The sequence below is a fragment of the Salmo salar genome, chromosome ssa26 (assembly GCF_905237065.1).
Source record: "Salmo salar chromosome ssa26, Ssal_v3.1, whole genome shotgun sequence".
Classification (NCBI taxonomy): domain Eukaryota; kingdom Metazoa; phylum Chordata; class Actinopteri; order Salmoniformes; family Salmonidae; genus Salmo; species Salmo salar.
Window position 1 is genome coordinate 41,036,956 of NC_059467.1, and position 13,340 is coordinate 41,050,295.

A 13,340-nucleotide genomic window follows, 5' to 3' on the forward strand; every position below is an offset into this window, starting at 1 on the left:
TATTTTCCCAGAGAGCTGTGTATCAGACTGTAGTACAGGACAGTAGTACTAAGTCAGTGCGATTGTAAAGGAAAGCATCATTTCTCATATGTAATGAGGCATAGAAGCTACAGGTTGTCAAAGTACTGCATGTCTACATCTTTTCCCACCATGCTCTCTGTCCATACGGCCACATCTGACCCCAGTGTCCGTCTGACCCCAGTGTCTATTTGTCTGGCTAATGAGACCGTGACTCCCATTGGTGTGATCTACTTGTTGTGTGTATGTACTGACATGCATGTGTAACTGATAGATGCACACACACACACACACACACACACTATATGTTCATGTTTTAAAAGTATGTAAATTGTAAAGTATTTTGTGTGTAATGTCTTTTTCGTTATATATGTCAGTTCCCAGTAGGACTAGCTGTCTCCATTGGCGTCGGCTAAGACACCATGATACAGTTTGGTTAGTGTGTACACAGTACCAAGTATTTGGTGTGATACCGTCCATTTGGTTATTGAACTGCGCCCTATGTCGGCTAATGTATTTTTCTCTTTAAGACCCATCTTATTCTGTTTGTGTGCCCGTCCGTCTGTCTGACGAGGGGCCTTACCGTTTTCATCTCCGCGCCGGGGGGTAGAGGGAGGGGGCTGCGGCTTGCTGACTGGCAACAATAGCTGATGACGAGAGACCTGTGCGAGGCGAAAAATGTATGTACATCAGTTGGGGTGGGTACATCAGTTGGGGTGGGTACATCAGTTGTTTATCAGTAAGAGTTTCCGAGAGCCTCGTCAGTCATAATAGTAAGTGGTGATTGGCTGCGACTGACCTGTAGTGTAGGACAGATCATACTGGCCCGAGAGCAGCGGGTATCCCAGGTGGTGATGGGAGGGCATGATGCGCTGGGAGGGCGAGGAGCGTGGCCGCTCCATGTCCCTCTCTCGTTCCCTCTCCCCGCCGCTCCTCTCTCCCCTGTCCCTCTCATGGGACGGCTTGTCGCCCACCGTGGGGGACTTGCTCTTGTACTGGCTGGCGTGCTGCTGCAGGATGTCCAGGGCCTTGGAGTCCACCGAAGCTGCCTTGCCACTCACCGTGGGGCTGGCGCGTGACTTGTCACCTCCCCTCACCTCCTCCTCACCACCAGCCATCTTGCCGCCGTACGGGGAGAATGGGTAGCCCGCGGGCAGGTAGGGGGAACCTAATATGGGGGACAGGTCATTACGTTAATTTCATTCATGGCTTAATATCAAATAATTTGTATAGAGATTTTTTGGGCAAATGCGCTTTCCCCCCAAGTGGTTCCTTTCTATACCAATAGTTGATCTGGTGTGGTTACCTGGGTAATTCTGCATCATGACTGTGGGCATGCCTCTGTACCCGGGGTGGCTGGGGTCATAGCCCTGCCCATAAGGGTAACCATGCATATAGGGCATGTAGCCCTGATGCTGCGCCAGGGCAGAGGAGAACTGCATGTGGGCATTGGCACGAGGGTCTTTGCCCATGGCCCGTTGGTCCTCAGCAGAAGACGTTCTGGGGTCTGTGCCCTCTTTCGGACCAGCGCCATCCTCCTCTTTGGGACCGCCACTCTCCTTGGGCCTGTTGGGCCTGTCGTCCTTTCCTTTGCGGTCGCGGTCTCTCTCTCGCTCTCGGTCTCTCTCGTCTTTCCACCGCGGTGGTGGTTGTTGCTGCTCGTCCTCCATCTGGGTCTGCTTGGGGTAGATAGATGGTGTGAATGAGTTAACTCAGGGATACCTCTCTAAAACAACTACACAACTCTCTAGAAGGGTTACAAGTGATCTAAACATGATCTAAAATGAGCATCAATCACCACATTACACTGCAATCATTAACATAATAAAATATGTACAAATAATAGAATATAAAAACACACCTAAGTATGAATAATAGGGTATGTTTTTTTATTTTTACCTGTCTGTACCACATGGCTTGCTCTATCCCCGCTCTGGAGTCCAGGCTTGGCTTGGAGTCCTCCTTCCCATGGTGCCCCCCTTCACTCAGCTTCATCTTCAGCCCTTCGGCCTGCTGGGACTTAGATACCTCTCCTTTCAGGCCAGTGGCGGAGGCCTTGGAGGGCTCCGATGGAGAGTCTCTGGTCTTACCCTGGTTCTGTTGGGTCTTGTTGGCCAGGCTGTCAGTCTTGCCAGGGGCCTTGGAGAGAGTGGGCGGCCCCAAGGCCTTCTGCTTCCACTCCTCCTTCATGGAGGCCTCGCGTTCCTTCATGGCCGCCGCGTCAGAGCTCTTCTTCTCCGCCACTGCCGCCCTGTGCTGCTCAGAGATCACCTGGCGCTGGCGCTCCTCGTACTGGTGCCGGTAGGCTGGGTTGGTGTTGAGCAGGTGGTTGTGGTAGGCCTGGTCCGGGTGGTAGGCGTACGGGGGAACGTAGGAGTACTGGTTGTAATAGAGAGGCTGCATGTACATGTTGGAGCGCTGTTGGATGACTGACTGTTGCTGCTGCTGATGATGATGTTGTTGTTGTTGTTGTTGTTGACTGGAGGCGTTCATCTCGGGTTTGCGATCTTCGTGAGGCTCCACTTTGACCTTGTCTTCCACATTCTCCTGTTCGTCCTCACGCTTCACTTTCACCGCCGGACTTTCGGTGTGCGGCATGCCCGGGTTGGCGGCACCCGGGCTGGGGCAGGTGTAGTTGGGCGAGTAGTAGGCCTCATAGCCGGCATAGTACGGAGACTCCTTGTTGGGCGTCTGGCTGGGGAACAAGGCTTTCTTGGCTCCTTCTCTGATGCCTTGATCCTCCACCTTGACCTTCACCCCTTCCACAAGTCTGCCCTCTCCGTCCTCCCCTGCGTCCGAGATGTCCGAGTACGCCGGGCTGTTGGTCTTGACTGAGGAGTTGTCGGCTCCGCCACCATTCTGGGTGACCACGTGGAGGGGCGTGAGTGGCTGAGGCATTCCCGTGCCCTCAATCCGGCTGGCCACCCCTATGGACAGACTGGGGGCATTGTCGGTGAAGCTGTAGATCTTATCCGCCTCTGCCTTGATGCTGGCAAGACGGCTCTGGTGGGGGTCCGAGGAGCCGTTAAGTAGCCCGTCACCTTTTCCTGGCTCTGAGGACTCAGAGTAGGGGCTCTTGCCTTCTTCTGGTTTCCCCCCTTTCCCCGGAGGCTTGGGGCTGTCTGCCTCCTTCCTGCTGTCTCTCTTCTTCTTCTCCTTCTTCTTCTTTTCTTTTGAGGCACCGGAAGCAGGGTTCAGCGCGGCAGGGTCTCCCATCGCGGCAGGGGGTTTGGTGGGCTGGGCGCCCTTCATCTGGGGGCTTTTGGGGATGCCCTGTATCATAGGGGGGATCCCTAGGGAGGCATTGGTGTTCCCCCCTGCAGGGAAAGAGGCAGCCTGTAAGGAGTAGAGCTGCTGGGAAGCTACGCTCCCTGGGGGTACAGGCCGGGACAATGACTTCATGTTCTTCTGAGAAAGTTTGTCGGTCTTGGACTTTTTGTGGGACTTGGACTTTTCCATGCCATCGTTGCTGGCCTCGTCGGTGAGACAAGGCCCGTCGTCACAGCCTTCCATCGGCATGCCGCTTGCTTCAGGGTCAGCGTCACCACCTTTCTTTTTACTGTGTTTGGAACCAAACTTGCCCGGGGAAGGAGACGGACTCTGGCAGTCCAAGCCCCTTCCTTTGGGGGTGACGGACCGTGCGGGAGACAGGCAGCCTTTGTGAGAACTGGAGGCCCCGTTGCAGTTCCCCGGCTCAGGGTGAAGCGTGGAGTCCTCCCCGTACTCACTGTCCCCATCCAGGTCCAGCTTGATGTCGTCGTCGTCGTTGTGTGCACGTGCCTGGTGGTACTTGAGGCCGTTGATGTGCTTGTACTTCTTGTTGCAGCCGGGGTGCGGGCAGTCGATGAGGACCGGCGAGGGGCAGTTGCGGTCGAGCGTCGGGGGCTGGGGCTCAGTTTTAATTGAGGGGATGGGGGGAAGGACAGGGGGAGGCGCCCCTCCTCCTCCGCTGTTGGAGTTGGTGCGCATGCGCTTGTTGCCTTTGGTGTCCTCAGAGCTGGAGTTGGGCTCCATGTCTGAGGCAGGTTTGGACTTGCGCTTGCTGGCCGATGAGGGGCTGGCCTTGACGTCCTCTGTGTTGCTGTTGGGCGGCGTGCGGCGCTCCGACGACGTCTGGCTGCCCCGCCGGCCCTTACTGTTGTTGTTGGCGGCACGTGTCTTGCTGGTGCCGCTGCCCTTGTTGTCCGACGAGTTGCTGTTCTCGTTGACGGGTGTGTTGCTGTTGGGCCTCATCCTCTTGCCCCGGCCCCGGCCATTCCTCATCTCCAAGTCACTGGTGGGAGACTCACAGAACCTGAGGAGACAAGAGGAAGTAGACGTTAGCAAATTACATGACGCTTGTTTTTGGCATGCGTAATTTAAAAAAGGGTTGACTGACAGAAATGTAGGCAGAATACAAATTACACTAAATAGCTAGGTTTCCATCCAATTTGCGACAGATTTTGATGAGAATATGCACATTTTCCACCAGAGATGGGTTTCCATCAAATTAACTTGTGGATAAAAGGCTGTGTGTGATGACATAGTGCACATAAACATATATTTTGTCACAAAACCTTTTGGTTTTAGAGCAAGGGTGCCCACTCTGATCTTGGCACGTGCACTTTACCCAACAGCTGGCAGATACAGTGTGGGTAGGCTACCTGCATTATGAGATTATTATGGATAAGAGCAATATTATTTGTATTTGTCAAATGGCAGCAAAGCATTGATCATGTCACCAGAATAAGACCCTCGATATTTATCGGAAAGGAGCATCAAGCTCATCACCTTGCACTTTCACTACCCTGTGAAGTTCATCATAACTTATTTCATCTGTAGCCTAATAAACGGCATGCTTTCCTGAGTCGTAGTGAGAGGACCACACAACATACGTTTATTTCACTATGATGGTTATTACATCAATATTTGCGCATAAAGGCGTTTCGACCACCATTTCTCACAATCAATTTCCCCGACACAAAAAGATCCCACCATGTCGAACAAACAGTCTGTCACCGTTTTTAAAATTGTATCGGTATATCCTGTTTCCATCAGCCCAGCTGTGACTGTTTTCATGCGTCAGGTAATTCATTCACATGAAATGGTTGGAAGGAAACCTGGTTAATGATTTGCTCAAAAGTAATGCTCAAATTCTACATTTCTAGATAAGACAACATTAAATTGGGTCTGTATCATCAAGCCTTACACAAAAAATATGGGGTGGAATTCCTTTTGTCTTTCATTTGACCAAATAAAGAGTGAACATTAGTTGCAGAAGGAAGAGGGTGAACATCTACACTATATATACACAAAAGGTATGTGGACTCCCTTCAGATTAGTGGATTCTATTTCTGCCAAACCCGTTGCTGACAGGTGTATAACATCTAGCTGACAGGTGTATAACATCTAGCACACAGCCATGCGATCTCCATAGTCAAACATTGGCAGTACAATGGCCTTACTGAAGAGCTCAGCGACTTTCAATGTGGCACCGTCATGGGATGCTACGTTTTAACCAAGTCAGTTCGTCAAATTTCTGCCCTGCTAAAGCTACCCCGGTCAACTATAAGTGCTGTTATTGTGAAGTGGAAACGTTTAGAAGAAACAACGGCTAAGCCGCGAACTGGTAAGCCACACAAGTTCACAGAACGGGACTGCCGAGTGCTGAAGTGTATAAAAATCATCTGTCCTCTGTTGCAACACTCACTATCAAGTTCCAAACTGCCTCTGGAAGCAACGTCAGCACAAGAACTGTTCGTCGGGAACGTCATGAAATGTGTTTCCATGGCCGAGCAGCTGCACACAAGCCTAAGATCACCAAGCGCAATGGCAACCGTCGGCTGGAGTGGGGTAAAGCTCGCCGCCACTGGACTCCAGAGCAATGGAAATGCGCTCTCTGGAGTGATGAATAACGCGTCACCATCTGGCAGTCCGATGGACGAATCTGGGTTTGGCGGATGCCAGGAGAACGCTACCTGTGCCCCAATGCATAGTGCCAACTATAAAGCAACAGCATACAATGACAGCTTTGGGAAGGCCCTTTTCTGTTTCAGCATGACAATGCTCCCGTGCACAAAGTTTGACGATTGGTGTGGAAGAACTTGACTGGCCTACACAGAGCCCTGACCTTAACTCCATCAATCACCTTTGGGATGAATTGGAATGCGACTGCGAGCCAGGCCTAATCGCCCAACATCAGTGCCAGACTTCACTAATGCTCGTGGCTGAATGGAAGCAAGTTCCCGCAGCAATGTTCCAACATCTAGTGGAAAGCTTTTATAGCAGCAAGGGGGGGACCAACTCTTAATGCCCATGATTTTGGAATGATATGTTTGACGAGCAGCTGTCCACATACTTTTGATCATGCAGTGTACCTGCCTGGTAAATCATAAGTAGCATAATTCACATCCCTAAAATAGAGTTGGGCCCCTATGTCTCTATGATAATAATGTAATTATCCCAGCAGTGAAGGTTAACAGTCCGTGACAAAGACACCGGGGCCTGGGATGACTCATAACTTCCCCCTCCAATCACTCCAAACTATTTCATCAGCAACAGGGGATGAGAGTAAATCCGTAGGCCCTCGGAGATTGAGGAATCCAGACTCATTAGTCATTACTCATCGTGGAGCTGGAGAGCCTGCGGATTTGGTTTCCTGAAAGTTTGTTGAGCTGTTACTTTGCTGAGAGCCTTCAATCAAACTGTGTCACAGTAAGCCCAACTACAATGCAATTCTGAAAGCCAGTCTGTCACAGGATAAAAGCGATAGACTTTCCAAACACAGTCATTCTCCCACGTTTCCTTGTACACAGTGAGCCGTTTTGAGAGTGACTCAAGTTGGCCGTGGATGTGCAGCGCTTGAGTGGTATGGTCTATCAAAAAATGTAAGCTAAACTCTCTGCAGTAGTTAAATGAGATGGGGACTACAGGAATGAAGATATCTCGTGTAGAAGAAAAAAAGAGCATGAGAAAATGAGCCAGTGCTGAGACAATGCTGCTGATAGGCGCGTGGTCCCACCACGGCAGTGCAGAATGTGATACAGTGTTGGGAAAAGCTATTAGCGCAATAATTGGATCCGGCAATCTGGCTTGTTGGAGGATTCTATTTCTATCACTTCCTCTCGGGACGTCAGCAGTTTGCAGAATGTATCTCCGAGTTAAAGACTACAGTGGATAGGCAAACACTGCTGGCCCCCTAGAGACAGAGAGGTGAGGACTAATATCCAACAGCTAGCGTGATATAGATGGCAGATTGGTAGATTCATATCGGACTTCCCTCTTTATGCAAGGAAAGGTGAGAAACCAAGTGCTGGAAGGGTAAATGTATTTTTTAAATATTTTTTTTAAATGGAGTATCTGATGTTTGATGGCCCCTGGTAATGCTCTTATTTGACATCAAACACTACATGACTTATGATACTGTGTAAAGATTACGGCCAGCGAACCTTTTTCAAATACAATTCAGTATACGGAAGCCATATGCCTAACGTCGATACCTTATTTCAAAATGTTCAGTTGAATCCAATTAATGAAGGACAAAGTACCAAAATGTGAACAGTTTGGAATAACAGTGGAGATAATGTATGGAAACTCGCTTACCTGGGAGGTGCCCAATCGTGTCGAGTACAGTCCAACAGGGTGCCGACGTAGCTCTTGTTCCTCCAGGTCACATTCACCACCAGCATGCCTGTAGGAAAAGAACAAGTCTTAATTTGTCATTCATAAGAGTAACGAGACTACTATACATCATCTGGATTAATGATCTCACATTCACACCATAGTGACAAGACAGAATTTAACAGTTGCTCCACCATTAAGAATGACCTCACGTTGTATTCTTCAACTAACCGGGGCCACCGCAACTAACCGGGGCCACCGCAACTAACCGGGGCCACCCGCAACTAACCGGGGCCACCCGCAACTAACCGGGGCCACCCGCAACTAACCGGGGCCACCCGCAACTAACCGGGGCCACCCGCAACTAACCGGGGCCACCGCAACTAACCGGGGCCACCGCAACAGCTCCCATTTAAATAGATCAGACAGAGGTTCCTGGGCATACTCCCAAAGCAGCCTCCCTATTATAATGTTGTCAGTTCTCCATTACTGCTGTCTATTGTAATGTTGTCAGTTCTCCATTACTGCTGTCTATTATAATGTTGTCAGTTAATCATTACTGCTGTCTATTGTAATGTTGTCAGTTCTCCATTACTGCTGTCTATTGTAATGTTGTCAGTTAATCATTACTGCTGTCTATTGTAATGTTGTCAGTTCTCCATTACTGCTGTCTATTGTAATGTTGTCAGTTAATCATTACTGCTGTCTATTGTAATGTTGTCAGTTCTCCATTACTGCTGTCTATTGTAATGTTGTCAGTTCTCCATTACTGCTGTCTATTGTAATGTTGTCAGTTCTCCATTACTGCTGTCTATTGTAATGTTGTCAGTTCTCCATTACTGCTGTCTATTGTAATGTTGTCAGTTCTCCATTACTGCTGTCTATTGTAATGTTGTCAGTTCATCATTACTGCTGTCTATTATAATGTTGTCAGTTCATCATTACTGCTGTCTATTATAATGTTGTCAGTTCTCCATTACTGCTATTATAATGTTGTCAGTTCTCCATTACTGCTGTCTATTATAATGTTGTCAGTTCTCCATTACTGCTGTCTATTATAATGTTGTCAGTTAATCATTACTGCTGTCTATTATAATGTTGTCAGTTAATCATTACTGCTGTCTATTATAATGTTGTCAGTTCTCCATTACTGCTGTCTATTATGTTGTCAGTTCATCATTACTGCTGTCTATTGTAATGTTGTCAGTTCTCCATTACTGCTGTCTATTGTAATGTTGTCAGTTCATCATTACTGCTGTCTATTATAATGTTGTCAGTTCATCATTACTGCTGTCTATTGTAATGTTGTCAGTTCTCCATTACTGCTGTCTATTATAATGTTGTCAGTTAATCATTACTGCTGTCTATTATAATGTTGTCAGTTCATCATTACTGCTGTCTATTGTAATGTTGTCAGTTCTCCATTACTGCTGTCTATTGTAATGTTGTCAGTTCTCCATTACTGCTGTCTATTATAATGTTGTCAGTTCTCCATTACTGCTGTCTATTGTAATGTTGTCAGTTCTCCATTACTGCTGTCTATTGTAATGTTGTCAGTTCATCATTACTGCTGTCTATTATGTTGTCAGTTCATCATTACTGCTGTCTATTGTAATGTTGTCAGTTCATCATTACTGCTGTCTATTGTAATGTTGTCAGTTCTCCATTACTGCTGTCTATTGTAATGTTGTCAGTTCTCCATTACTGCTGTCTATTATAATGTTGTCAGTTCTCCATTACTGCTGTCTATTGTAATGTTGTCAGTTCATCATTACTGCTGTCTATTATAATGTTGTCAGTTCATCATTACTGCTGTCTATTATAATGTTGTCAGTTCCCCATTACTGCTGTCTATTGTAATGTTGTCAGTTCTCCATTACTGCTGTCTATTATAATGTTGTCAGTTCTCCATTACTGCTGTCTATTGTAATGTTGTCAGTTCATCATTACTGCTGTCTATTATAATGTTGTCAGTTCTCCATTACTGCTGTCTATTGTAATGTTGTCAGTTCATCATTACTGCTGTCTATTATAATGTTGTCAGTTCCCCATTACTGCTGTCTATTGTAATGTTGTCAGTTCTCCATTACTGCTGTCTATTATAATGTTGTCAGTTCTCCATTACTGCTGTCTATTGTAATGTTGTCAGTTCATCATTACTGCTGTCTATTGTAATGTTGTCAGTTCATCATTACTGCTGTCTATTATAATGTTGTCAGTTCTCCATTACTGCTGTCTATTGTAATGTTGTCAGTTCATCATTACTGCTGTCTATTATAATGTTGTCAGTTCATCATTACTGCTGTCTATTATAATGTTGTCAGTTCCCCATTACTGCTGTCTATTATAATGTTGTCGGTTCATCATTACTGCTGTCTATTGTAATGTTGTCAGTTCTCCATTACTGCTGTCTATTGTAATGTTGTCAGTTCATCATTACTGCTGTCTATTATAATGTTGTCAGTTCATCATTACTGCTGTCTATTATAATGTTGTCAGTTCCCCATTACTGCTGTCTATTATAATGTTGTCGGTTCATCATTACTGCTGTCTATTGTAATGTTGTCAGTTCTCCATTACTGCTGTCTATTGTAATGTTGTCAGTTCATCATTACTGCTGTCTATTATAATGTTGTCAGTTCATCATTACTGCTGTCTATTGTAATGTTGTCAGTTCATCATTACTGCTGTCTATTGTAATGTTGTCAGTTCTCCATTACTGCTGTCTATTATAATGTTGTCAGTTCATCATTACTGCTGTCTATTATAATGTTGTCAGTTCATCATTACTGCTGTCTATTATAATGTTGTCAGTTCATCATTACTGCTGTCTATTATAATGTTGTCAGTTCATCATTACTGCTGTCTATTATAATGTTGTCAGTTAATCATTACTGCTGTCTATTATAATGTTGTCAGTTCTCCATTACTGCTGTCTATTATAATGTTGTCAGTTCATCATTACTGCTGTCTATTGTAATGTTGTCAGTTCTCCATTACTGCTGTCTATTGTAATGTTGTCAGTTCATCATTACTGCTGTCTATTATAATGTTGTCAGTTCATCATTACTGCTGTCTATTGTAATGTTGTCAGTTCTCCATTACTGCTGTCTATTATAATGTTGTCAGTTAATCATTACTGCTGTCTATTATAATGTTGTCAGTTCATCATTACTGCTGTCTATTGTAATGTTGTCAGTTCTCCATTACTGCTGTCTATTGTAATGTTGTCAGTTCTCCATTACTGCTGTCTATTATAATGTTGTCAGTTCTCCATTACTGCTGTCTATTGTAATGTTGTCAGTTCTCCATTACTGCTGTCTATTGTAATGTTGTCAGTTCATCATTACTGCTGTCTATTATAATGTTGTCAGTTCATCATTACTGCTGTCTATTGTAATGTTGTCAGTTCATCATTACTGCTGTCTATTGTAATGTTGTCAGTTCTCCATTACTGCTGTCTATTGTAATGTTGTCAGTTCTCCATTACTGCTGTCTATTATAATGTTGTCAGTTCTCCATTACTGCTGTCTATTGTAATGTTGTCAGTTCATCATTACTGCTGTCTATTATAATGTTGTCAGTTCATCATTACTGCTGTCTATTATAATGTTGTCAGTTCCCCATTACTGCTGTCTATTGTAATGTTGTCAGTTCTCCATTACTGCTGTCTATTATAATGTTGTCAGTTCTCCATTACTGCTGTCTATTGTAATGTTGTCAGTTCATCATTACTGCTGTCTATTATGTTGTCAGTTCTCCATTACTGCTGTCTATTGTAATGTTGTCAGTTCATCATTACTGCTGTCTATTATAATGTTGTCAGTTCCCCATTACTGCTGTCTATTGTAATGTTGTCAGTTCTCCATTACTGCTGTCTATTATAATGTTGTCAGTTCTCCATTACTGCTGTCTATTGTAATGTTGTCAGTTCATCATTACTGCTGTCTATTGTAATGTTGTCAGTTCATCATTACTGCTGTCTATTATAATGTTGTCAGTTCTCCATTACTGCTGTCTATTGTAATGTTGTCAGTTCATCATTACTGCTGTCTATTATAATGTTGTCAGTTCATCATTACTGCTGTCTATTATAATGTTGTCAGTTCCCCATTACTGCTGTCTATTATAATGTTGTCGGTTCATCATTACTGCTGTCTATTGTAATGTTGTCAGTTCTCCATTACTGCTGTCTATTGTAATGTTGTCAGTTCATCATTACTGCTGTCTATTATAATGTTGTCAGTTCATCATTACTGCTGTCTATTATAATGTTGTCAGTTCCCCATTACTGCTGTCTATTATAATGTTGTCGGTTCATCATTACTGCTGTCTATTGTAATGTTGTCAGTTCTCCATTACTGCTGTCTATTGTAATTCTGCTGTTAATGTTGTCAGTTCATCATTACTGCTGTCTATTGTAATGTTGTCAGTTCATCATTACTGCTGTCTATTGTAATGTTGTCAGTTCTCCATTACTGCTGTCTATTATAATGTTGTCAGTTCATCATTACTGCTGTCTATTATAATGTTGTCAGTTCATCATTACTGCTGTCTATTATAATGTTGTCAGTTCATCATTACTGCTGTCTATTATAATGTTGTCAGTTCATCATTACTGCTGTCTATTATAATGTTGTCAGTTCATCATTACTGCTGTCTATTATAATGTTGTCAGTTCATCATTACTGCTGTCTATTATAATGTTGTCAGTTCATCATTACTGCTGTCTATTATAATGTTGTCAGTTCATCATTACTGCTGTCTATTATAATTTTGTCAGTTCCCCATTACTGCTGTCTATTGTAATGTTGTCGGTTCTACATTACTGCTGTCTATTATAATGTTGTCAGTTCTCCATTACTGCAGTCTATTGTAATGTTGTCAGTTCTCCATTACTGCTGTCTATTGTAATGTTGTTGGTTCTACATTACTGCTGTCTATTGTAATGTTGTCAGTTCTCCATTACTGCAGTCTATTGTAATGTTGTCAGTTCTCCATTACTGCAGTCTATTGTAATGTTGTCAGTTAATCATTACTGCTGTCTATTATAATGTTGTCAGTTCTCCATTACTGCTGTCTATTATAATGTTGTCAGTTCTCCATTACTGCTGTCTATTATAATGTTGTCAGTTCTCCATTACTGCTGTCTATTGTAATGTTGTCAGTTCTCCATTACTGCTGTCTATTGTAATGTTGTCAGTTCATCATTACTGCTGTCTATTATAATGTTGTCAGTTCTCCATTACTGCTGTCTATTATAATGTTGTCAGTTCTCCATTACTGCTGTCTATTATAATGTTGTCAGTTCTCCATTACTGCTGTCTATTATAATGTTGTCAGTTCATCATTACTGCTGTCTATTATAATGTTGTCAGTTCATCATTACTGCTGTCTATTATAATGTTGTCAGTTCATCATTACTGCTGTCTATTATAATGTTGTCAGTTCATCATTACTGCTGTCTATTATAATGTTGTCAGTTCCCCATTACTGCTGTCTATTATAATGTTGTCAGTTCACCATTACTGCTGTCTATGGTAATGTTGTTGGTTCTACATTACTGCTGTCTATTATAATGTTGTCAGTTCACCATTACTGCTGTCTATTATAATGTTGTCAGTTCCCCATTACTGCTGTCTATTATAATGTTGTCGGTTCATCATTACTGCTGTCTATTGTAATGTTGTCAGTTCATCATTACTGCTGTCTATTGTAATGTT

The 13,340-nt window shown here is 44.2% G+C and overlaps 1 protein-coding gene across 1 annotated transcript in view; it reads right to left on the reverse strand.

Moving 5' to 3' along the window:
• Nucleotides 1-13,340, reverse strand: part of LOC106562774 (zinc finger protein 609-like) — a 113,400-nt gene that overhangs the window by 5,528 nt on the left and 94,532 nt on the right. The window contains 5 exon segments of the mRNA XM_045708846.1: nt 602-680; nt 818-1,186; nt 1,325-1,697; nt 1,918-4,312; nt 7,600-7,687. Of these exon segments, the coding sequence (XP_045564802.1) occupies nt 607-680; nt 818-1,186; nt 1,325-1,697; nt 1,918-4,312; nt 7,600-7,687 (3,299 nt within the window). The 3' untranslated portion in view covers nt 602-606.